Consider the following 27,666-nt stretch of genomic DNA (forward strand, 5'->3'; position numbering starts at 1 on the left):
CCTTATATCCAAGGTGCTAAGTACTCTGTGACTAGGGTATCTAGAAGATTGCCTGAAGCTCTAGGATAAACCCTGATTGACAGCTTTGCTCTCTCGGTGCAATAGAACTTCCTACAATTCAGAGCAAATCTTGCCGGTGCAGGAGACAACTTATTTGGGGGCTAGCCCAAGACTGTGGAACAAAGTCTCACAGGCACTAAGGACTATTGCAGACCTCTCTGTTTTCCACTCCAAGAGCAAGTTGCAACAAACATATAGCTGAGTTTGTTTAACTATGTTCCAAAACACTCCACTGCACACATTTATTCCCTTAGCGAGAGAATGAGGGAACAAATGTGTGACAGCTGTTAGTCATGTTGCTTAATGGACTACTGAAAGGCATTCAGATACTACCCTGATGAGTGAGGTATAGAAACTTTATAGAATAACTTCAGCCATTGGCTCTTGTTATGCCTTTGTCTGCCAGTTTAAAGACCCCTCTACTATCAGATATCGTTCTTCTATGTAGGTGCTTATAGACTGTAAGTCTTCTCTCAATGTTTTCTTTGTAAAACTAAGGGTATGTCTACACTTACTGGAGGGTCCGGCGGCAGGCAATCGATGTTCTGGGATCGATTTATCGCGTCTGGTTTAGACGCAATAAATCAATCCCGGATCGATCCCGGAAGTGCTCGCTGTCGACGCCGGTACTCCAGCTCGGCGAGAGGAGTACGCGGCATCGACGGGGGAGCCTCCCTGCCGCCTCTGGACCCGCGGTAAGTTCGGACTAAGGTACTTCGAATTCAGCTATTGCATACCTTAGTCCGAAGAGGGGGCTTAGTGGGGATCAGGCCTAAATAGACTAACTACTTTAAGCACTAACATATTGCTTTGTGTATTTTTGGGTTGCAAAGATTTAACCTGGCACAAAGTTTGGCCTACAGTAACTGTTATCGGTGATGTGTGTGGCACCTTCCCAGTTTCACTCTTGGAGTTCTGGTTTATTTTTCCGGGCTTTACTGTTTTTGTTTTAAAAGCTATTGTGGCATTCCATAGCTACTGTGTGTCATGGACTCCATCTCAGATATTTTTAGTTTACAAACAATAAGGTGGGTTTTGTGTTTTACTTTTCAGAGTAGAACTCAATTTTAGCCTAACAATGCATTGGGTGGCATGTTGTGGCTTTTCAGCATTGCTGAAGTGTCCCTGGACACCTTAAATATACCTGTTTCAATTTAATTATTTTAGATGGTGACAAAAATAATAAAACATGAGACCAGTTTAACAGAGACTTGTGAAACTCCAGGTTTACGTAAGAGTGCAAAGAAAGTGCAAGGGATGGCAAAGGTAAAAAGTAGAACTTGATTGTTTGGTGCTGTGGCGGGCGAGGGGGTGGTCCTTCTTATCTGTGTTAGAGCCTAGAGCAAGGGTGGGCAAACTTTTTGGCCTAAGGGCCACGTCGGGGTTGCGAAACAGTATGGAGGGGGCTGGGTAGGGAAGGCATGTTTCTTCTAAACGGTACTCAGAATTGTAGAGCTGCTGAAAAAATGCTACTTAAGTATTTGGTCTGTGTCTACAGTATCTGCACTCTAAATTCAGTGAATAGTTTATTCAGATTTGATATTAGTTTGACACTCACTTAAGCAACAGTAAAATTGTACTATGTTCAGATAACTAAAATCTATCTGTAGTAGTAGTTTGGACTACTACTACCTGGCTGTCTTATTTTAAGATCCAAGGATGGTAGCAAATACTCTTATTAAAAATATATAGAATTTCCCCCCACAGAGTGCCATTGTTAGATTTTTTTTTTTAACTATTTTATAAACCAGCCTGGTGTTCTTGAGGAACAATTCTCCCTCCACTGTACATAAAGACTGTATCTTGGTTTACAAAAAAAATACATCGGGGTCACAACAGTGAAATGTCTCATCTAATCTGATTCTTACAAGGTGTAGGTGAAGAACATATTATGGGGCAATTAATGATAGAATTGAAACCCTTGAGTTCATTAACTTTTTAGATTACAAATATGATGTTTTAAAGAATATAACTTGAATTATATTAGCATTTAATTCCTATTTTCAGGGGTTTATCTCCAGCTAAAATTCTATCATTCAGTAAGATTCTTTATTTAAAAAAAAATTAAAAATTAACAGCTTTTTTGGTTGGACAAATAGTTCATTTACTGAAACATACAGTTTTGGTCAACCTGAAATTGTCTGCAAATTTGATGAATTGTTCTGGTTGAAACTATTGTTTTTAGGCTTGCTTCACAAAGTGGAATAGTGGGTGGTGCTGCTGTTTGCCCACATTAAAATGTTTAGGCCAGTAATTAGGACACTTACCTGGGAAGTGGGAGCAGGGACTTGAATTTAGGCAACTTACCTGCGAATGGGGAGACCCAACTATCAGGTTGTAGGGTATTCGGGAATGAGGAGGTCTCAGTCCCTTCTGTTGAAGCTGTTCCACTTTGTGTAAAATACCTGAATAGTCATTGGGCCACAAACAGTGAGAGAGAATAATTCTGTAGCCTGCTGATTAGTGTACTCACTGGAAGAGGGGAGAGGAGACCCGGTTTCAAATCCCTGCTCTAGCATGGGGAATTGAGCTTGCATCTGTCATATCCCAGGTGAATGCCCTACAGCTGGGCTAAAAGTTGAAAGTTGGGGTGGTGGCTCCTTCTGGACACGGTGAATTTAGGCTTTGGATTTCGTTTGACCTGAACTGAAATATTTTTTTCATTTCTCCCCCTTCCCTTCCCCCCCCCTTTCCAAAGAACAGGAAAATCAGTTATTCACTCAGATTTAATTGTGCAGATAAATCTATTAATGATTGTGTGTATGGTGGTGGGGGACCATATAAGTACCTAAGATAGTGCTGAAACTTCTGTAACCTGTTCAACTTTTAAAAATTGTGTAAATGAATTTAGGGCTTCTGAAAGATCCTAGATTGAAAGTCCTAGCTTGCTTCACTAATGCTGTAGTCCTGATGTGGAGGGACTATCTTTGAGTCAAAATCAGTCAATTCTTGGCCAGTATAGAAGCTTATAACAAGGGTATCAGTGGTTTTCATGCTGTAGACATGGAGAGGAAGTATGTGTGATGGGTTCGGTCACAGAGACCCCCTTGGGACTGTCACCTGATGTACTGAATTTACCTCTGAGCCCGTTCTCCCTGCCAGCTTGGGACTCCAGAACCCTGCCTTGTTCAGCCAGACACTCAAGTCTGCTGCAACACAGACCCAGGTGTAGTCCATGCCCCCAAAGCTGCAGACTTTAACCAAAAACTGCTCAGCAAGTCACCTATCTCCAGCACCCAGACACCCAGTTCCCAATGGGATCCAAACCCCAAATAAAACCATTTTACTTTGTATAAAGCTTATACAGGGTAAACTAATAAATTGTCCGCCCTCTATAACACACAGAGAGAGAGATGCACAGCTCTATGCTCCCCCAGGTATTAATCACGTACTCTGGGTTAATTAATAAATAAAAGTGATTTTATTAAGTATAAAAAGTATGATTTAAGTGGTTCCAAGTAATACCAGACAGAACAAAGTAAGTTACCAAGCAAAATAAAACAAAACATGCGAGTCTAAGCCTAATACATTAAGAAACTGAATACAGGTAAATCTCACCCTTAGAGATGTTCCAATAAGCTTCTTTCACAGACTAGACTTCTTCCTAGTCTGGGCCCAATCCTTTCCCCTGGTACAGTTCTTGTTAGCTCCAGCTCAGGTGGTAACTCCGGGGATTTCTCATGACTGGCAGCACACTTTGTTCTGTTCCATCCCCTTATATATCTTTGGCACAAGGCGGGAATCCTGTGTCCCCCTTCTCTGGGTTCCCACCCCTCCTTTTAAATGTAAAAGCACCAGGTTAAAGATGGATTCCAGTTCAGGTGACATGATCACATGTCACTGTAAGATTTCATTACCCACTTGCTGGCGCACACACATACAGGAAGGCTTACAAGTAAACAGAGCCATTTACAAGCAATTGTCCTAGTTAATGGGAGCCATCAAGATTCCAAACCACCATTAATAGCCCACACTTTGCATAATTACAATAGGACCTCAGAGTTATTTCATATTTCTAGTTTCAGATACAAAAATGATACATTTATACAAATAGGATGACCATACTCAGTAGATTATAAGCTTTGTAATGATACCTTACAAGAGACCTTTTGCATAAAGCATATTTCAGTTGCATTATAGTCACACTCATTAGCATATTTCCATGAAACGTATGGAGTGCAACCTCACAGTATGGATTGGAGATGAAAGCAGAGGATTGGAATTGAAGAGATCTGGGTTCTACATGCAGCTCTGCCACAGACTTGCTGTTACTATTAGCAAAGCTTTTTCCTATTTGTAAAATGGGGATAAAACCCATCTTACAGGACTATTTTGAGGCTTAAAGTTTGTATAGTACTTTAAGAGTCTGTTGTATGGAAGAAGGTATTACAGAACTGGAAAATAATGCTTTGCAGTAAGGAGTGGACAGACAGCTTTTTGTTGCTCCCCAGTACTCTGAAGAATAATCTTCAAATAAAACTGAACATCCATTATTTATGGTATGTAATACTCAACAAGATTGCACATTTTTGAAACATAGTATACAGTAGAACTTCGGAGATATGAAAGTCAGTTACTGACTGACCAGTTAACCACACACCTTATTTGGAACCAGACACAGATACAGACACACCAAATACAGTACAGTGCTCTGTTAAACGTAAACTACTAAAAAAAAAGGGGGGGTAGGCAGGAGAAGGGAGGAAAGCAGAATTTTTCTTCTGCATAGTAAAGTTTCAAAGTTGTATTAAGTTAATGTTCAGTTGCAAACTTTTGAAAGAACAACCATAACATTTTGTTCAGAGTTACGAACGTTTCAGAGTTCCCGAGGTGTTTGTAATTCTGAGTACAATGTGTCTGATTAAACAGTTACTTGTCTAATGCAAGAGAAGGATTTTTTTTAACAATCAGAATTGGCATCTAATCTCGCTGAATGAAGGCAGAGTTGCTGCTTTATTTTATTTTTTTTCTTTATTTTAAGATTAACTAAAAGCTGTCTGCTGGCATGTTTTCTGGAGCAATCACACCCTGCCTAGTCTTTCAGTGTTCATGAAGGAGAGCACATTCTTTCTTTTTCTTTTGCAATAACTTTCTGAAAGTTATCTCTCTCTCTCTCCTCCCCCCTCTACCCCCCAGACCAGGTCCATCTAGTCCAGTATCCTGTCTTCTGACAGTGGCCAATGCCAGGTGCCCCAGAGGGAATGAACAGAACAGGAAATCATCAAGTTATCTATCCCTTGTTGCCAATTCCCAGCTTCTGGCAAACGGAGGCTAGGGACACCATCCCTGCCCATCCTGGCAAATAGCCATTGATGGACCTATCCTCCATGAATTTATCTAGTTCTTTTTTGAACTCTGTTATAGTCTTGGCCGTCACTACATCCTCTGGCAAGGAGGTTGCACAGGTTGACTGTGTGTTGTGTGAAAAACTTCCTTTTGTTTGTTTTAAACCTGGTGCCTGTTAATTTAATTTGGTGACCCCTAGTTCTTGTGTTATAAGGAGGAGTAAATAACACTTCTTTATTTACTTTCTCCACACCAGTCATGATTTTATAGACCTCTATCAGATTCCCCCCCTTAGTCATCTCTTTTCCAAGCTGAAAAGTCCCAGTCTTATTAATCTCTCCTCATATGGCAGCTGTTCCATATCCCTAATAATTTTTGTTGCCCTTTTCTGAACCTTTTCCAAGTCCAATATATCTTTTTTTGAGGTGGGGCAACCACATCTGCATGCAGTATTCAAGATGTTGGTGTACCATGGATTTATATAGAGGCAATATGATATTTTCTGTCTTATTATCTATCCCTTTCTTAATGATTCCCAACGTTCTGTTCGCTTTTCTGACTGCTGCTGCACATTGAGTGGATGTTTTCAGAGAACTATCCACAACGACTCCAAGATCTCTTTCTTGAGTGGTAACAGCTAACTTAGACCCCATCATTTTATATGTATAGTTGGGATTATGTTTTCCAATGTGCATTACTTTGCGTTTATCAACATTGAATTTCATCTGCCATTTTGTTGCCAATACCTGATAAAGAGCAGTTTGACTTGCCTTATTACAAATCTGATGGAATACATGGTGGAGGTGTTCTGAAACAAATCAAAGGGAATTGGAGCTCAGTCAGCTCTCTGTGTTGATTACGGAGATGCATACTACATTCTTTACTGCTTAGTTTAGTGTAGAGGAAATTTTTCCTCTTGTTCTCAGTGTGCTGCTCCTAGTTTATGCAGGCTTTCATGATAATGTTGTGCAGTTGACCACTGTAACCTGAGAGACTTCTGAAGGTGATTTAGAAAACCTTGGAAAACCACTTCCCCCATGCTGAGCACTAATCCATTATTCATTTTCTAATCTATTTTTCATTTTCCACTTACCTCTCTACGAGGAAGTTCTTACACAGATTCTCTGTGGTTTGCCCACTATAGCAAGGACATTCTCACAGAGGGCCCAATTCAAGAAAGCATTTAATCAAATATTTATCTCTAAGTATGTGCTTAAAGTTAAGCATGTACTTAAGTGCTTTCCTGAACAGGTTCCAGCTGGAGGTATTCTCACCAGCCAGTTGTAGCCTCGAAACACAAATTCCATTGCAACAGGAGAAAAGCTGGAAGGACTTCCCATGAAGTGCGCTTCCATAATTACACAGAAGCACATTGCCTGACCTTTGATGCCTGTGCTCTGCTGATCACTGGTTTTGACTCTGACATTGGTTGCATATGGACAAAACAGACCATGGCACTATCCTATTGGGAAACTGGTTAACTGGTTAAAAGATAGGAAACAAAGGATAAGAATAAATGGTCAGTTTTCAGAATGGAGAGGTAAATAGTGATATCCCCCAGGGCTCTGTGCTGTGACCAGTCCTACTCAACATATTCATAAATTATTTGGAAAAAGGGGTAAACAGTGAGGTGGCAAAAGTTGCAGATGATACAAAACTACTCAAGATAGTTAAGTCCCAGGCAACTGGGTATTGCGTTCCTATAGCAAGTAGCACTGCCATGCTGCTCTGCTCACTGAGATGAGAATAGAAAGATATGCTCCAGAAGATGAGCAGTCCTGGAAAAAATAGTAATAGCTTCCAGTTGGCTGAGTCACTTGTATTCAAAGATGATCAACCTGTTTTTCAAAGAATTCCTTTGGCTACTAGCAATGGAGATGGAAGACCCACTCCATCACAAGGAACCCCTGTGCGTTTTGCCTATATAGTACAATTCTTGACTAGAAAAGGCAAAAAGGGAGAGGCTTCTCAAATAGTTATCTCAACCATTGTACTTTGGACATAATCTATGTTGTGGAAATTGTTCTCCCTCTGAGATTAAAAATAAATAAATATCCAGATGTTTCATCTTTCTTCAAGAAAACATGTGAATGTGGGCATGAAGGAGAGTTCCTTGCAGTGGAAACTACTGAGGCATAGGGGTTAGATTTTGTCTTGCTCAAGTATGACAGGATTCTACCCTTATTCTTGGATTCCTTGGGTCTTGTATTTGAACTATTCAGAAAAGGGCCATTGCAAACTTAATATATTTAGTCAGTCAGTGGTTCAGGCCTTGCCTGGTTTGAAGCTAATGTTATGTGAGGTTTTTGTTGTTCTTTGGAGTGAGCAGTTGGCTTCAGCCATGTCCTATAAACATCCCAAGGAAACCCGGCAGTAGTAAGGGACCTGAAGACTCATATAACTATGGAATTCAGGATTTCAGAGAGGCTATTCTTTAGAAATGTGGCCATTCTTAGGCCTGTCTTCTCTGTTTAAATAAAGTAATTAGTTTGAGAGGGCTACTTCAAGATTTTTCAGCTTGTTGATTTTTATTACTGACCAAAGTATTAAGTGTTTTCAGGACTCTCTCTACCAGATCTATGACTTTCTGATAGAGGTAAAGCATCTGTGCTAGTTACCTGCAAAGAAGCCAACTGAATATTGTTGCATATTTTGCCAGACACTACAGCTCAAATGTTCAAAAGTGACTACTAGTAACTTGGGTTCCCATTTTGATACAGTTCAAACAACCTGATTTTCAGAGGGTGGGTGCTCAATACTTTATGAAAATCATACACCACAAAGTTGTTTTTTTTTGTTTTTTTTTGGCCAAGTAAGCATCCAAAATCACTAGTTACTTTTGAAAAATGTAGTCATAGACTTTGAGTCCAAAGATGATGCAGAAAGTTGCTGAAAGCTACTTTGGAGTAAATATATGGTACTTGTGGGATTGTACAACTATTTTCTTTCCATCATCTAGGCAGGGGTAGAACTTCTACAAACTCCCTTGTGAAGAATTCTGCAATAATAAGTTCCATCCTTATCTTCCCTTATGTCGTCAAAATATCATGTTATCCCTGCAAAGTAATGGGAGGAGCATAAGGTATGCATATGGATTAAGTGAAGGATCTTTCAGAGAAAAATAACAGGTACTACATTTCCTCTTCTTTGGTAGATTTGACTAAGTCCCTCAGGGCAGTGGTTCTCAAACTAGGGCTGCTGCTTGTTCAGGGAAAGCCCTTGGTGGGCCGGGCCAGTTTGTTTACCTGCCATGTCCGCAGGTTCGGCTGATCGTGGCTCCCACTGGCCGCGGTTCGCCGCTCCAGGCCAATGGGGGCTGCAGGAAGGGCAGCCAGCACGTCCCTCTGCTGCTTCCCCTTCACTGCTTCCTGCAGCCCCCATTGGCCTGGAGCAGCGAACCGCGGCCAGTGGAAGCTGCGATCAGATCGGCCGAACCTGTGGACGCGGCAGGTAAACAAACTGGCCCGCCCGCCAGGGGCTTTCCCTGAACAAGCAGCATCCCTAGTTTGAGAACCACTGCCTCAGGGTACTGAGAATTTATGCATGTAATCCTCCTGCATTAATGGGAAAATGGAATCCATGAGGTGGGTGGAGTGCTAAAATGTCAGAAAACTGATTTTGCATATTTTCATAAAATCTCCTGAGAAGATCCACATGCTCCAATAATGAGGCGTTTTTAATTAAATTGAGCTATTTTTACGGATGTGGTAAAGCTAAGATGCTTTGATCGTGTTTGAGTCTGACTATCAAATGGAAATATGCTTTGATTTGCTAAAATCAGTTGGATGTAGATCCAGTCATGCTCCCACAGTACAGCTTTCATTGGTTTCAGTGTGGGCAAGAAAGTGAATTCTGCAAAATAAATTTTGTTTTTTGTTTTGTTTTTAAGTAAGGATGAGCTCATATTTTCTGTCTCCCTCAGGTAATCTGTAATGGAGCTTTCTGAGTTATAAAACCTTTCAGCAGAGGCATTGGTAGGATTATGTAACTTGTTAGACAATTTCTTTCAAAAAAGTGACTAAATATCACAAAACTTGTTTTTCATGCTTTTAGGAATAGCCTATAATGGTTTTAGAATTTTTCCAGGCAGTTTAGGATTAAATTTGCCAACAGTGTAACAAACCTAATTTAAATGGTATTTAAGTTTGAAACAAAAAATATTGATAATTTACATGTTTTTAAGTAGCAAAAGCATGACTTTTTAATGATTTTATTAAAGTTTATTTATTGGATTTCTCCCGTAGGCAGTTAAATGGTCTCTCTACCCGCAAAATGGAAGAAGTGCAGAACTTATTTTTTCCAAACGCAATTTAGTAATTGTCATCCCTGAATATCTTCCTTAATGGTACAATCTGTTAGAATAAATCAGTGTTTTGTTAAATGCAGGTAACTTTATAAGATGCTGTCTTTCGCTTTCCGTTTAGGAACTTGGTTCCTGCAAATACAGTTTGAAATCTCTCTAAAACCCTTCAGAATAACTCTGCACTAAAAAATGTGTAAATAATGTCTGTTACATTTTAAGTTTCGACTATTTGTTTTGTTGGCATTTGAATTTAAAACCTATTTTAGTTTTAAAGTATTGTGATTAACTGCTTCTCGGCTCTTTGAGCTGTGGCGCAAACCTAGTATCTGTTCTTATCAGTTTAATGTATATCTTCTAAAATAAGCATGTAACTTGACTAGGAATTTGTAAACCTGACACTATTAATCTATGGCAGTAAAATGTAGCACTAAAAGTTATATAACCCAAAGTAGTGATGTGGTTGTAAAGAGAAATCTGAGTAATTGTTTTTGGAGAACAGTCATTAAATTCCCTCCACCAAACAGGTGAATAATTTAAAGCTTTTTTTCCTTCCTTTCTCAGAACATATTGTTATATGATCACGCTCTTGCCTTTTCAATCAAGTTGACTTAGTTTGCAAATGATAACCTTTCTGTGCGATGAAAAAGGTCTGGTTTTCTTTAACCAGTCTAATTCTTCCTGTTTCTGAAGAGCAGAAAAGCAGTCCAGCTGCTGTTGATATTTTAGTTTGTCCCTCCCGGTATTTAGCCTGTGACTGTTTTTGCACTGTGGTTCTGGATATCCTTGGCAGATAGAGTGAATAGAATTACATAAGTCCTTGGTTGTCTTTGGCCAGACAGAGCTTGGTGGTTGTTTGTTTCTTGGTGCACCTGAAGACATTGTAGATGAGTAGATACTGATAGGAACAGATAATTTTAGCTAATAGGTGAATCTTTTCTTATTTTTTTCCTCTTCTCTTCGGTATAAAAGACTATTCCTTGTCTTCATTTTGTCTAGTAAGAAACACTGGCTTAAAGTCCACAAAACAATCCACGTACAATAGCTAATACAAATAGATGCGAGTTTGGGCCAGACACTTTTTAAAAAATTAAATCAGGCTGTTTTGCAGTTAGATGGATAGGGCTTTTCCCAAAATTTGAAAAGGAGGGAGCAGAAGGTTATGTGGTCTATATACCCCCATTATAGAAACGCAGACCTTGTTTTTTTTCCCCTCGGTAGTTTACAAGATATTTTGGCTTGGGTTTTCTTTGAGTTAAAGGTAGGGATAAAATACCAAGTGTGCTGGATTTGCCTTCCTTCAAGGCTTCATGCGAGAACCCTGGATGGAGAGTGTGGATTCTTCAGCATAAAGGGAACTTAAGTAGTTTTAGGTAGCGTATTTCAAACAAATTTATCTCTTCCTTTTTTTTTGGCTTCATGTACAGAAGGATTGAGTCTTGTGCTATTTTAAGTGTAATATCTTTAAGTATTCATTGAGTATTCATTAACAAGATTTCTTTGACAACATCATCTGACCTACTGTTGTGAAAACATACCTTTGCTGCTTGTTTTCTGTCCTACTGTATTTGATTGAAATGCACTGTTGCTATTTAAGGACTGACTTACACTGAAAAAGAAAAATATTGCATTCTTCTCTTGCAAAGATTACTCAGAGATGCTGATGGAATGGGTTAGCCAACTAGTACATTCTTTTACCTTAATTTGAAATGTCTCCATTTTTTTTCTAACTGGTAAGGCAATTGTTGAAATTCAAGTAGAACATTTCTAACTTGTGCTGAAGTTATTTGCATGGATGGAAGTTAACCGCTCTATTAGTGGAGGAATGTTGATAAGCTTTTTGTGGACAGATAACTAACCAGAGTATCTTTAAAATTTTATCTGACTTACTGGTCACTTGAGTTTGAAATTCATTGTATAGTTGCTCCAGATAAGCAAAAAGTCACATTGTTTAGACAACAGCACTACAAACACTAAAACACTAAAATTTTAAAAACTAGTTCGGATATTGGGTTACTCAGTTTCTTCTTTCTGTATTTGATTATTGGGAACAGTTGCAGAGAAGTCGCCAACGTAAATTCATTTTAGTTGACTCCATAGTTAAGCAATCTTCACAGGGAAAATGAAATGGCTTTTTATGTCTGTCACTGCTTTGTGGTGTACAAAGATCGTTTGAAGTAGTGGTGGAGACATTTAGAGGTTTTTTTTTTTGGTTTTGTCTTTCACTTTAGGAATGGTTTTATAAATTTTGACCATGTATTAAAGTAGGATGGTAAGCCAGAGGGTAGTCTTAAATGTTAGTAAATTTGGTTAGAAAACTTGCATCTACTAGAGTTATACAGGGATGTGCTGCCTTTCACATCATGTATTTTGTCAAAGTTTTGGTGAGAAAGTAGATTTATGATTTTTCTATGTACAGAAGAACCTAAAAGTTACAAACACCTTGGGAATGGAGGTTGTTCATAACTCTGAAATGTCATAATTCTGAACAAATCATTATGATGGTTCTTTCAAAAGCGTACAACTGAACATTGACTTAAAACAGCTTTGAAATTTTACCATGCAGAAGAAAAATACTGCTTTTAACCATCTTAATATAAATGAAACAAGCACAGAAACAGTTTCCTTACCTTGTCAAATCTTTTTTTAAAATTTCCCTTTATTTTTTAGTAGTTTACGTTTAACACAGTACTGTACTATATTTGTTTTTTTTATTTTGTTTTTTTGTCTCTGCTGCTGCCTGATGCGTACTTTGGGTTCCAAATGACCTGTGTGGTGTACCAGTCAGTTTGTAAGTCTGGTGTGCATAACTCTGAGGTTCTACTGTATTGTAGGGTGAGGGCATAGCCAGTTTTAGAAGGCAGTTAAACTATTCAACTTACTTTAACCAAATTAAGGAAAAGGGGAAGTTATTGATCACTATTCACTATATTACATGGGCTACAGCTGACTAGCTGAATTCAAATGTAGGCACTATAGTATAGAAAGAATATAAATAAAATGAAAAGACTGTAAAGCAGTGGCTCTCAACCTTTCCAGACAAGACTCCTGAAAGTAATGTCTTGAGTACCCCCAAGTTTCACTTTACTTAAAATCTAGTTGCGTACAAAATCAGGAAAAAACGCATAAGTGTCACAGCACACGATTACTGAAAAATTGCTTACTTTCTCATTTTTACCATATGATTATAAAATAAATCAATTGGAATAGAAATATTGTACTTACATTTTAGTATATAGTTTCAGAGTAACAGCCGTGTTAGTCTGTATCCGCAAAAAGATACATATATAGTATATAGAGCAGTATAAACAAGTCCATTTTATGTATGAAATTTTAGTTTGTACTGACTCCGCCAGTGCTTTTTATGTAGCCTGTTGTAAACCTAGGCAAATATCTAGATGAGTTGATGTACCACCCCCTGGAAGATCTCTGCATACATGTACCACTGGTTGAGAACCACTGCTGTAAAGGACAGCTTTTAGGAGTGCAAAGGAGTACTACTATAATGAGAGAGAGTTTTTGGAGGCAGTGGGTTATAAAGAACTGAGGAAACTGTACCGCTTGGAAAAACTGACTGTGGGATAGAATTTAACTATGTACATACTTAAAGGGTTACTGAAAGTGGGATAGAAACTGTTCTTATTGTTGATAACAAATAGAAATAAATGCATCCGAAGAAGTGGGCTGTAGTCCACGAAAGCTTATGCTCTAATAAATTTGTTAGTCTCTGAGGTGCCACAAGTACTCCTGTTCTTCTTTTTGCAAATAGAAATAACTGATTTAAATCAAAAGAAAGCCAGTTTACAGATGGCCTGCACAGCAATGAAAAATGTGTGGCTTTTTTATTGCTTTATGATGTATCTATCCACCTGAAAGGTTTTTGTAAGTGTTTGGGAGGGAGTTTAACCTTAGAAATATCAGGAACATGAAGCTTTGTGATAGCTTTGCTAAAGGTCTCTTTGGAGAAGTAGAAATCTTAAATTGATGGGCCTGGGGTTTTTGAATTCTCAAAGTGAGCTTGTACCCAAGTGTGTCAGGAGTTTGAGTTAAATAGTTAACAAAAACAAAGTTTTAGAAAGTTAGACAGTCTTCCCAGCTCACCTGCTAAATTTTCATTATCATTTTGTGATGTTATCCCACTAGTTCCTAATCTTAGTCCTCCACCCAAATCAGGAAGTCAAGCCATGGTATTTCTGATATTAAACAGAAATCTATTAAAAAAACAAATAGACAAAAAAAAACCAACCTTATTGGGCTGCCTTTGTAGATTACAAAGAAGCAGTAAGGGCATCCACACTTTTTTTTTTTTTTTTTTTTTAATAAAAAGATGGACTTCATGGATTCCTGACAATTCTGGTTCTCTAATCTCTAACTTTGTGATATTTTATCAGTGTGCTTGTTTTCTGTTATGCTAGCTGGCTGCTATGGGGTGAATGCAGTGAAGAAACACTAGAGAAGCTTTCAGAGTAGCAGCCGTGTTAGTCTGTATCCGCAAAAAGAACAGGAGTACTTGTGGCACCTTAGAGACTAACAGATTTATTAGAGCATAAGCTTTCATGGGCTACAGCCCACTTCTTCGGATGCATATAGAGTGGAACATATATTGAGTGTATATATATATATATATATATATATATATATATATATATATACACACACACACACACACACACACACACACACACACACACACACACACACATATATATATACAGAGAGCATGAACAGGTGGGAGTTGTCTTACCAACACTGAGAGGCCAATTAAGTAAGAGAAAAAAACTTCTGATGTGATAATCAAGCTAGCCCAGTACAGACAGTTTGATAAGAAGTGTGAGAATACTTACAAGGGGAGACAGATTCAATGTTTGTAATGGCTCAGCCATTCCCAGTCCTTATTCAATCCTGAGTTGATTGTGTCTAGTTTGCATATCAATTCCAGCTCAGCAGTCTCTCCTTGGAGTCTGTTTTTGAAGTTTTTCTGTTGTAAGTAGGTCTGTCATTGAATGGCCAGACAGGTTAAAGTGTTCTCCCACTGTTTTTTGAGTATTATGATTCCTGATGTCAGATTTGTGTCCATTAATTCTTTTGCGTAGAGACTGTCCGGTTTGGCCAATGTACATGGCAGATGGGCATTGCTGGCACATAATGGCATATATCACATTGGTAGATGTGCAGTGAATGAGCCCCTGATGGTATGGCTGATGTGATTAGGTCCTATGATGATGTCACTTGAATAGATATGTGGACAGAGTTGGCATCGGGCTTTGTTACAAGGATAGGTTCCTGGGTTAGTGGTTTTGTTCAGTGATGTGTGGTTGCTGGTGAGTATTTGCTTTAGGTTGGGGGGTTGTCTGTAAGCGAGGACAGGTCTGTCTCCCAAGATCTGTGAGAGTAAAGGATCATCTTTCAGGATAGGTTGTAGATCTCTGATGATGCACTGGAGACTACTGAGCTGGAATTGATCTGCAAACTAGATATCAGCTCAGGACTCCAGCACCCTGTCTTGCTGAGCCAGACACTCCTGTGTTGGAGCAGACAGACCCAGGGTCTGAATCACTTGCCCCAAAGCTGCAAGTTTACCTGGAAACAGTTCACAAGAGTGTGCTCGTCTTTAGCACTCAGATGCCCAACTCCCAGTGGGGTCTAAACCCAAATAAATCCATTTTACCCTGCATAAATCTTATGCAGGGCAAACTCATAAATTGTTTGCCCTCTATAACATTGATAGAGAGAGATGCACAGTTGTTTGCTCCCCCAGGTATTAATACATACTCTGAGTTAATGAATAAAAAGTGATTTTATTAAATACAGAAAGTAGGATTTAAGTGGTTCCAAGTAGTAACAGACAGAACAAAGTAAGTCACCAAGCAAAATAAAATAAAATGCGCAAATCTATGTTTAATCAAACTGAATACAGATAATCTCACCCTCAGAGATGCTTCAGTAAGTTTTTTTTCAGACTGGACACCTTCCAGGCCTTGGCACAATTCTTTCCCCTGGTACAGCTCTTGTTGCAGCTCAGGTGATAGCTAGGGGATTCTTCATGATGGTTTCTCTCACCCCTTGTTCTCTTCCACCCCTTTATATATCTTTTGCATAAGGCGGGAACCCTTTGTCCCTCTGGGTTTCCACCCCCCCCCCGCCACTGGAAAAGCACCAGGTTAAAGATGGATTCCAGGTCAGGTGACCTGATTACATGTCACTGCAAGACTTCATTACCCACTTGCCAGCACACACACATATATAGGAAGACTAACAGGTAAACACAGCCATCTGCAGACAATGGTCCTGGTTAATGGGAGTTATCAAGATTCCAAACCACTATTAATGGCCCACGCTTTGCAAAATTACAATAGGCCCTCAGAGTTATATTTCATATTTCTAGTTTTAGATACAAGTGGTATATTTATACAAATCAGATGATCACACTCAGTAGATTATAAGCTTTGTAATGATACCTTACAAGAGACCTTTTGCATGAAGCATATTCCAGTTACATTATATTCACTTATCATAGTTTTATAAAACTATTCCAGTTGCATTATATTCACATCTTATTATGTTTTTATAAAACCATATAGACTGCACAAAGTCACAGACCCATCCCAGCTGGGGATGTATTCCAGAGACTTGATTTGAACCTGCAGTTTATTCTATCTCTGCTACCAGCCTGAACTAAGAACTTTGTCATTACTGTATGTAATTGATTCCATTTAACCAATTCTAGCTCTCATCTATATCTTTTTCCTTTTATGAATAAACCTTTAGATTTTAGATTCTAAAGGATTGGCAACAGCGTGATTTGTGGGTAAGATATGATTTGTATATTGACCTGGGTCTGGGGCTTGATCCTTTGGGGGCTTGATCCTTTGGGGGCTTGATCCTTTGGGGGCTTGATCCTTTGGGGGCTTGATCCTTTGGGATCGGGAGAACCTTTTTTCTTTTAATGGGGTATTGGTTTTCATAACTATTTGTCCCCATAACGAGTGGCAGTGGTGGTGATACTGGGAAACAGGTGTGTCTAAGGAAATTGCTTGTCTGACTTGTGGTTAGCCAGTGTGGTGAGACCAAAGTCCTCTTAGTTTGGCTGGTTTGGTGACACAGCTGTGCTGCTAAAAGCCGCACAGTGTAGCTGCTGTTTGTCGGCATGAAAGAGCTCTCCCGCCGACAAAAATCTTTCACCCCCCACGAGTGGCAGCAGCTTTGCTGGCAGGAGAGCGTTCCTGCAAACAAAGCGCTGTTCACACTGGCACTTTTAGTCGGTAAAACTCTTGTCGTTCGTGTGTGTGGTTTTTTTAACATCCCTGAACGACAAAAGTTTTGCCGACAAAGTACCAGTGTAGACCTACCCTAAATTCACAACACTCCTGAAAACGGAAAATATTGTCCCCTCTTTTTATATGGAGAAACTGGAACAATGAGACCTTGACTTGTACAGGTCATACACAATCTGTTGCAGAGCTGGGAATAGAACCCAGATCTCTTGGCTAAATCTCATTAAATTAGCTTAATGAAGAATGTTTGCGACGGTTTTGTAGCTGTGTTGGTCCCAGGATATTGGAGACGGGCAGAACAGCTCTGTGTAAGCTAGAGAGCTTGTCTCTTTCACCAGCAGAAGTTGGTTCAATAAAAGATATTACTGTACCTCACACACCTTGTCTCCTTAATGAAGAATTGCCTTTTTGCTAAAACACCAGTGTAAGTTAGTATTTTAAAGTAATACTTAAGTACAGTATTTTAAATAAATCCACTTGTTCATTAAGTGTGGCTGGATTATTCCTACTACTGTATAAATGTTGTATTAAACTACAACATTAGTTTAATACATCTTGCTTCATAACATGAGTGTTCCCAGGCTGACGTTTTGCAAGGCCATTATGGAAGGAGTAAACTTGGCTTCTGGGAATTGGAATACCTGGTATTGTTCTTTAGCAACCCTGTTTAGTGGAACAAAGGAGTAGCAGTGACAGCTGTGCAGGGAGCACTCTTCATTAGCTGGAACGTTGCTACTAAGTGGGGTTAGTTGTGGGGGACTGTCTGCAAGAATGAGAGAGAGCCTAAAGGATGTCCCTATCCCTAACTGGAGGAACTGGGCATTTGTGAACCTGTCATATACTTGTATTATAGATGGCCCATGTATGGATTTTACAGTAAGATCACAAGGTGGCTAAATGTTGCTAGTTAAAGTAATAAGGCTTTTAAGTTGTGTTTTCAGTTGCCAATAGGAAATAATCTTTCCAAACACTTTTACTTAATAAATTTAGTTGGGTTATCTCATACTTGAACAGTCTGTAAACTGCTCAGTTAATTAACAAACAAGTAATTAAACTCTTCTTGGAATAATAGTAGATTGAGGTTTACATTTAATTTTGTAAACATACAAACATCTAATAGATTATCATTAAATAGATGGTAATTGCTGGGTTATGAAAATTGACTGTTGTAAAGAAGCAGTTACATGTAACTAAATACTCCAAATTTAATTTTTTTATTTGTAATCTGCTAATATCAGTGGGAACGGAAGTATAATCCAAACTTGTTTTGGCCTAGGACTTTAAGGATCTATTTCCAAAAGCACATTGAAGCCATTAGGCAAGAAAAATGAAATCCGAGCCTGCTGTTTTGTAATTCACAACTTTGTTGGTTTTAAATGTACTTCCGTATTCTAATTCCATATTAAAAGACTATTATCAGATAACTAAATTATCTACAAAGTACTACAGATCTCAAATTCAACTTGAAAAGAGAACCTTAACTGCTTTGCATACTTCAGTACATACTGTATTGGAGTTCCTAGAATTTGGAATGCTCTTTATATGTCATCTTGTATTAATGCAAAATTATGACTGATATTTTTAAACTCTCAACAGTCAGGAAATTCAAACTTCTACTATTTTACCTCACTCTAGCTGATAACTTTAGCAGTGTATTTTAGATATAATTTTATTTCTAAGGTAGCTATCATCATGGTATCTAAAAGCACAATACTGTATGTACAGTGTGGTTCTTAAGATGCTATTGAAACATACCTTTGAATTTCCTCAATTTTATGTTTAAAATTTCTATCAGAATATTGCAGTCATAACTTTTTTCCTTTTGATTTCTTTATTTTTAAGATAGTTAAACCTAGACTTTTCCAGAGTAACAGCCGTGTTAGTCTGTATCCGCAAAAAGAAGAACAGGAGTACTTGTGGCACCTTAGAGACTAACAAATTTATTAGAGCATAAGCTTTCGTGGACTACAGCCCACTTCTTCATGCAGGCTGTGTGTTTTGAGTGTGGGAAGAGGTTCTGAGACTATGCTCTAGGAATGCTGACATCTTCACCACCACATTTACTTACCACCTCCTCTTCATTTAAAAAATGATGCCTTCGCTGGTGAACTGAAGAAGGGAGCGTTTCTGTTTTCTTCCTCTGGTGTCATGCTCCATCCAATGAGAGTTTATGGGCCTCTGTAAATCCTAGGCCTGGTCCAAAAACACAAGTTGTACTGGTTAAACTAAAATCAGTGCAAAACCAGCCCATGCCCTGCAAATGAGGGAAATCATTTTTTGAGACTGTAAAGAAGTATTAAAATGCCAATCAAGGTATTCAACATTTATACATAAGAAACTGAAGAAGGCAGTTAATGTTTTTATATTGCAATCTCAGCAAAATAATGCTCTAAAAGTTCGTTCAGTGTTGTAAGAACCCAAGTACTAGCATGGATAACAATACTAACCGTGTCTTGTTTAATAATGCATATGCCTATTCTATTGTATGAAAACCTATACTGTGGTATGTAAATATTTGTCTGTAGTTTTCTTTTGTCCTTAATCACCTAAATACTAGTATATAGGTAAATTGAAAGCTTATAGTACAGTTTCTTTACACATCATAATAGCACAAGATTTTTCTTTAACATACTATACAGCTACAGAGTTTCAGCTCAGACTATTTTTATAAACTCCTTTATTCAAAATTACTGGCACGCTGGGATATGGGATTCAAAATAATCCATTCCATGGAAAACAAAGTGTTTACATTTTTGCTGTGTTTATATACTCCTCAGCTTCTTGCATGGAAGAATTTTTAGTAGCTTCCAGAGGCTTTTTTATTTTTTTTATTTTATTTATTTATTTTTTGGCTGGAAGACTTGTAGAAATTAGATTTTCTGTCCTTAATTGTCTTAAATAGAAAAACAACACCCCCTCCCCCCCAAAAAATGGCCCTGTAAGTATATTGCTTTCATTCTTTGTGCCTGATAGTTCTGTTAATGTATTTTGAACTAGTAAAATAGTCCTGTTTATGAAAAAGTGAGACTTTATATTTATTTTTATCAGGTTCAAGCCATTTTTTCCATTTCAAGTTATGTCACCTGAGGAATATGAAGATCGGGATCTCAACATACAAGATTTTCCATTGACAGAAGGCCGACTTAAAATTACCTTAATAGAATGTACAAGGTATGTCCTATCCTCCGCTCTGTCACTCTTTCTGGACTAAGTAATTGTTAGTGGTTTTCAAGTACATGATATTATTGCTAAGGCTGTTTTGATACAAGAACACTGCAACTTCACTCTCCTGGTTGAACTCGTACTATAATATAGCTTTTTTTTTTTTTTTTAATTAAAAATTCTCTTAATGATCAATTGAAACATGGAAAACACACTCTAAGCTGTTTTAGATGATTCTGTGGGTGTATATAGATAATTTTTCTTCCTCTTTGCTTTTGGTTGCTTAAGTGTTAATCTGCTCCTACTGCTTATTTCCAGGGCCGGCTCCAGGGTTTTGGCCGCCCCAAGCAGCCACAAAAAAAAAAAAAAAAAAAAGCCGCGATCTGCGGCGGCAGTTTGGCGGAAGGTCCTTCGCTCCGAGCGGGAGTGAGGGACCTTCCGCCGAATAGCTGGACCTGCCGCCCCTGTCCGGAGTGGCCACCCCAAGCACCAGCTTGCCAAGCTGGTGCCTGGAGCCGACCCTGCTTATTTCCCCTCGCCACATCCCCCATCAAGTAAGAATTTATAGGTTCATAGGCTTATTGGTGACTTCATAATTTAGTTGCTGTGGAAGTGATTTTAACATTGAAAATCAAGTCTAAAGCAAGTAAAACTTGTTTTTGTGAAAATGCCCTCAAATTCATAAAATTTAAGGCTGGATGAGACTATTAAATGATCTAGTCTGACTTCCTATATATCACAGACCATTACATTTCACCCAGTTCCCCGGTATTGAACCCAATAACTTTGGTGTTTCACTAAAACATTCACCAGCTCACTGCTGCGGCAATACAAGCTATACAAAAGAAGATTATTAAAGCATAACTTGTTTTTTGGGAAAATATATTTTAGACAGGCATCTAGGCTTAATTTGAAGGCATCAAGAGACAAAGAATCTGCCACTTCTTTTGATAGTTTTTTCCCCGTGGTTAATTACCCTCATTGTTATAAATTTGCACCAGATTTCTCATTTGAATTTGTCTGTCTTCAGCTTCCAGACATTGATTTTTGTTATGCCCTTTTCTGCTAGATTAAAGAATCTTTTAGTATCTGGTATTTTATCCACATTGAAGGTATTTATATGCTCTGAGCAAGACAGCTCTCAATCTTGTTTTTCATAAACTAAACAGATTGATATCTTTAAGTTTCTCCCTATAAGGCATTTTCTCCAGTTTTCAAATCAATTTTGTGGCTCTTTTATACCTTCTCCATTTTTTCAACATCCTTCTTCAAATGTGGGCACTGGATACAGTATTCCAGTATTGGTCTCACCAATATCGTATACAGAGGTAAAATCACCATTCTACTCTGCTGTTCATCCAAGGATGATATCAGTCCTTTTTGCCTCTGACATCATGTGTTCACAGTGAGATGTAGACAACATGCTTGTTCAGTATGACCCCATGATCCTTTTCAGAGTTACTGCTTTCTGGGAGACAGTCTCCATTTCTCTAGTTATGATCTCATTCTTTGTTCCTTGATGTGTAACTTAGCATTTGGCTGCATGAAAATACATTTTGTTTGAATGGGCCCAGTTTACGAAGCAATCCAGATTGCTATGCATATCTGTTCTGTCCACATTGTTATTTATCAATCTGCCAATCTTTGTGTCATCAGCAAATTTTATCAGCAGTGATTTTTACTTCCAGATTGGTGATGAAAATGTTGAAAAGCATTGGGCATAGTATGGATCCAAATCACCCCCATTCAATGACAATTCCCTGGTGATTGCTATTTTTTGAGATCTGTCAGTTAGCCAGTTCATAATGCATTTAATGTGTGCTCTATTGATATTGTATCATGCTAATTTTCAAATCAGAATATTGTGCCTTACAAAATGCCTTCTTACATCTACTCAGTTACATTTACCAACCAAATTTATAATCTCATTGGAATGAAATCAGATTTGTTTGACAAGACCTATTTTCCACAAAGTATGTTGACTGGCTCTGGCATTAATTGTATTCTTGTCCTTTAATTCTTAATCAGTTGAATCCCATATCAACTGTTCCATTATTTTGCCAGGGATTGATGTCAGGCTAACAGGCCTATAGTTACCTGGGTAATCCCCCTTGCCCTTTTTAAATATTGGTGCAACATTAGCACTCTTCCAGTCACTGAAATGTTCCTAGTATTTCAAGGTTTGTTAAAAGTTAATATCAGTGGGCCAGCGATTGCCTCACCCCACATTCTTAGCACTCTTGGCTGTAAGTTATTCAGGCCTGCTGATTTTTAAAATGATTATCCCTAATAGATGCTGTTTAACATCCTCCATAGTGACTAATGGACTGGAAAGTACTTCCTCATCCTTATGTGATATGGGTACATCATCGTGTTCCTTTTCTAAAACCGGAACAGAAATATTTATTGAACACTTCTTTTGCCTGTTCTGCACCACTGTTAATACCTTTACCATCTCCATCTAATAATGGGCCTATACCATTGCTAAGATTTCTTATTCCTTCTATACTTAAATTCCTTTTGATCATCCTTAGCCCTGCCAGCTATAGATTTTTCCCCTTATGTTCTTTGCTCCCCTTATCAATTTTCTACAATTCACAATTTCTAATTTATATTGCTTTCTATTTATACTCCTTTTTTCCATTTGTTATGTTACTTTTTTATTTCTAATTTATGCTTTCACTTCACCACGGAATCAGGATTTTTTTTACCCACAATTGTCTTCATTCTGGATTGTGAAATTGTGGCTTTTTGGCCACCTAGAAACTCCTCTTGAACTCCCGATTTTCATTCACGTTTTTCATCTGAAGTTTTCCTTCCAATCAATTGTGCTTATAATTTTCCTCAGTTTGGGAAATTAGCCCTTTTGAAGCACAGCCATATGTATCTTGTCTTCCGACAGTGGCCAATGCCAGGTGCTTCAGAGGGAATGATCAGAATAGGTAATCCTCAAGTGATCCCTCCTGTGTTGCCTATTCCTAGTTTCTGGTAAGCAGAGGTTAGGGACATTCTGGGCATGGTATTCCGAGTTGCATCCCTGATCATCCTGCCTAATAGCCATTAATGGACCTATCTTCCATGAATTTATCTAGGTTGTTTTTTGAACCCTATTTTGGCCTTCACAGCATCCCCTGGCAATGAGTTTCACAGGTTGACTGTGTGTTGTGTGAAGAAGTACTTTCTTCTGTTTGTTTTAAACCTGCTGCTCATTAATTTCATTTGGTGGCTTCCTAGTTTTTGTCTTTAAGAGAGTGAGTAAATAACACTTCCTTATTCACTTTCTCCACACCCGTCAAGATTTTATAGACCTCTATCATATTCCTTTTAAAAAGTCTCTTTTCCAAGTTGAAAAGTCCTCTTACTATGTTTTTTTTAATTTGGGGCATACAGTTAATTTGAGCCTCTATTATGGTGTTTTTAAAAAGTTTCCATCCAGCTTGCAATCATTTCACTTCTGGGACTGTACCTTTTAATTTCTGTTTAACTAGCTTCCTCATTTTTATGTCGTTCCCCTTTCTAAAGTTAAATGCTACTGTAGTGGGCTTCTCCCCTGCTCCCTCCAGGGATCTTAAATTTAATTATATTATGGTCACTGCTAGTTAGTGTTCCAGCTATATTCACCTCTTGGACCAGATCTTGTCCTCCACTTAGGACTAAATCAAGAATTGCCTCTCCCCTTCTGAGTTCCAGGACTTGCTGATCCAAGAAGCAGTCATGTATGGTGCAAATAAACTTTATTCCATCCTGAGGCGTTGTATCCAGTCAACATGGGGATAGTTGAATCACCCATTATTATTGAGTTTTCTATTTTTATAAACTCTGTCTCCCTGAGCATTTCACAATCATCATCACCATTCTGATCAAGTGGTTGATTGTATATCCCTACTGCTGTATTCTTATTATTGAAGCACAGAATTTCTATCCATAGCAATTTTATGGTACAGTTTGGTTCATTTAAGATTTTTACTATATTTGACCCTATGCGTTCTTTCACATATAGTGCCACTCTGCTGCCAGCATGACCCATTCCATCATTGCTATATATTTTTGTGGCAAAGTGGGAATGTTCTTACAGTTTTGTCTGAATACTGTGTATGCGCCTCAGTTTCTCCCGTGTTACTCAAGTGTCTAGGTGGTGAGATAAGGGTGTGTGATTGTTGCAGAGACCCCTGGAGGGCAGGTGTGACTGCCGTCTGGCTGCCCAGACGCAGATAATGACTGACACTCTGTAACCTGGCAACTGATGGCCGAGTCTGTCCTCTGTAAGACTCAGACACGGGGTCTAGAAGAACAAAGCGAGAGGTGGAGGCTAGGTGGCCTGTTGGCCTGAGAAAGAGATGGAGGAAGGCAGGTGGGCGTGACTGAGGCTGGGCTGCTGGAAGCTGGTCAGTCTCCTGGTTGGGACTCAAGGGGGGGTAAGCTTAGGACTCTGGGCTCTGGATTCTGCCCTCTTCCGCCCCCCCCCCCCCCATGTACTTTTTTGTAACTTCCTGCTTTCTGTGCTAATAAGATCTGTTCTGCGCTGTGTTCCCGACTACTATATCTTGACTTTAGTAAAGCTTTTGATACTGTCTTGCATGACCTTCTCATAAACAAACTAGGGAAATGCAACCTAGATGGAGGTACAATAAGGTGGGTGCAAAACTGGTTGGAAAACAGTTCCCAGAGAGTAATTATCAGTGGATTACAATCATCCTGGAAGGCCATAACGAGTGAGTCCCACAGGTCCTGTTCTGGGTCCACTTACAAAGTTTGTGGACGATATCAAGCTGGGAGGGGTTACCAGGGGTTGCTTTGGAGGATAGGAGGATAATTCAAAATGATCTGGACAAGCTGGAGAAATGGTCTGACGTAAATAGGATGAAATTCAATAAGGGCAAATGCAAAGTACTCCACTTAGGAAGGAACAATCAGTTGCATGCATACTAAATGGGAAATGACTGCCTAGGAACAAGTACTGCGGAAAGGGATCTGGGGGTCATAGTGGGCCACAAGCTAAATATGAGTTAACAGTGTAACGCTGTTGCAAAAAAAGCAAACATCATTCTGGGATGTATTAGCAGTACTGTTGTAAGCAAGACACAAGAAGTAATTCTTCCGCTCTACTCTGCGCTGATTAGGCCTCAACTGGAGTATTCTGTCCAGTTCTGGGCACCACATTTCAGGAAGGATGTGGGGAAATTGGAGATAATCGGGAGAAGAGCAACAAAAATGATTAAAGGTCTAGAAAACATGGCCTATGAGGGAAGATTGAAAAAACTGGGTTTGTTTAGTCTGGAAAAGAGAAGACCGAGAGGGGACATAACAGTTTTCAAGTATGTAAAATGTTACAAGGAGAAGGAAGAAAATTTGTTTTTCTTAACCTCTGAAGATAGTACAAAAAGCAATGGGCTTAAACTGCAGCAAGGGAGGTTTAGGTTGGACATTAGGAAAAGCTTCCTAATGTCAGGGTGGGTAAGCACTGGAATAAATTACCTCGGGAGATTGTGGCGTCTCCATCGTTGGAGATTTTTAAGAGCAGGTTAGACAAACATCTAGACCATCCCTGTCGGTAATACTTAGTCCTGCCACGAGTGCAGGGAACTGTACTAGATGACCTCTCGAGGTCCCTTCCATTTCTGTGATTCTTTGACTAATAATTCCTTCTGTTTTATCTCGCTGGTGAGAGTCACTGCTGACTATGAAATTGAGGGTGCATGGGCCCTTTGAGGGGCACATAAGGCTTCCCCAGGTGTCCTATCCATGTGGATTTGCTGCGGGGAGCTCACGGCATGGAACAGGGGTGCTGAATGCTCTGAGGTTAGACTCAAGGAGGTGCTGAAGCCAAGGAGGCTTGCCCTAGTGACAGTGTGCCCTGAGGAGAGTCACCCTGTCAGAAGGTCCTGTCTGACTTCATTCAGAGCGGTACCAGAGCACCAAGCCTGTGCACTCCATGAGAATTTTGTACCCTGGTATTACTGTGTCCTATTGATTATCATCATTCCATCAAGATTCTGGGATGCCTATTATAATAATATGGTCATTTAATACAAGGCACTGAAGTTCACCCATCTTAGTAGTTAAGCTTCTAGAATTTGTATATAAGCACTTATAAAATGTATCACTTTTTAGCTATCTGCCATCATGTGATGTAATTGAATGGGCCTTTTCTTTCATTTGACTGTTTTTCATAACATCCTACCTGTACTTTATTATCATCCATCCTCTCCTCCTTTATTAGGATATAGAGAATCCCCATTAATAGATCTTCCACTAAGGGATGTCTCTGCCTGAACTGTGTGCTCCTTTGCACCTGTTAGTTTTCTCCCAGCCCGTAGTTTAAAAGCTCCTCATGATCACTGATCCCAAGGTAGGCAACCACATACTTTAAGTCCAGTATTTAATTCATCTTTATCTTTTAGTTACCTTGTGTTGGGCATAATACTTTCTAGATAATTTTCTTATACAGAATTTTCAGAAATTTTAGTGTTGATTTACTACTGGCTGCATGAGACCTCCAGCATGTTTTCCAAACTGAAGTCCCCCATAACAATACAACTTTTTTTCTTTCCACGCATTATAGATAGATGCTTAAGAAGTAATTTATTCTGTTCTCTGGTTTGATTTGTTGTTTTGTAATAGATCCCCACCAATATTCCTTCCTGATCTTTAACTAGCATGCTGATCCACATGCATTCAAAATCCTGTGGTTCTGAGTTACAAATAACTATTAAAATCAGTAATGGTGTCTTTAGAGTCCCCACCTCTTACTCACATGGTCCTTCCTAAACAGGTTATAACCAGTGATTTTAATATTCCAACATGCAAACTGTACCACAAGGGTTCAGTAATGCCAATTATATCAATTTTCTTAGTGATGAGTATTTCCAGTTCCTTTTGCATGTTACCTGAACTCTTAATTTTGATATATATGCAGCTGAAAAAATTCTTCTATTCCCATTCTTTGTCACATCATAGAATCATAGAATATTAGGGTTGGAAGAGACCTCAGGAGGTCATCTAGTCCAATCTCCTGCTCAAAGCAGGAGCAACACCAGCTAAATCATCCCAGCCAAGGCTTTGCCAAGCCACGCCTTAAAAACCTCTAAGGATGGAGATTCCACCACCTCCCTAGGTAACCCATTCCAGTGCTTCACCACCCTCCTAGTGAAATAGTGTTTCCTAATACCCACTATCAGTTCAATTTGTTCATGGCACACAGCGTTAGATTATTTTGTATTTTCCTCCATAGCACCTTCCCCTTGCATTGTATATTATCACCCTTCCAGCTAGTCTCTTGCCAAGAAGATCAGCCCCTTCTCCCCCCACCTGTGAGAGGCATGTCATGCCATTCATAAAGCCCACTTTCAGGCTGGAATCTGACCAAATGTTTCAGAGAACAAAAATGCACAGCCAACAGTTGAGCTCCAGTATTTTCTGCCTTCTCTCATTTTTGGCTCTGTAGGATTTTTGAGAAGGTCACTTCCTCTTCTTTAGCTCCCTTGCAAGATCCCTGAAGTCTTCTATAATCTGATACAAGTCATTGGGCAATGTGTGGAATTCATAATCTCCTCCAAACTTGCAGTTGAACTAAGAGCAGTTTTT

The 27,666-nt window shown here is 39.0% G+C and overlaps 1 protein-coding gene across 2 annotated transcripts in view; it reads left to right on the forward strand.

Moving 5' to 3' along the window:
• Positions 1 to 27,666, forward strand: part of PDZD8 (PDZ domain containing 8) — a 132,109-nt gene that overhangs the window by 12,719 nt on the left and 91,724 nt on the right. The window contains exon 2 of one of the 2 annotated variants that reach the window (XM_054033757.1): positions 19,969 to 20,091. The exons of the other annotated variant lie outside the window; for it this stretch is intronic. Coding sequence (XP_053889732.1) covers positions 19,969 to 20,091 — 123 coding nt within the window. The remainder of the gene's footprint in view (positions 1 to 19,968; positions 20,092 to 27,666) is intronic. 2 annotated transcript variants of the gene reach the window in all.

Source organism: Malaclemys terrapin, chromosome 7 (assembly GCF_027887155.1).
Source record: "Malaclemys terrapin pileata isolate rMalTer1 chromosome 7, rMalTer1.hap1, whole genome shotgun sequence".
Taxonomy (NCBI): domain Eukaryota; kingdom Metazoa; phylum Chordata; order Testudines; family Emydidae; genus Malaclemys; species Malaclemys terrapin.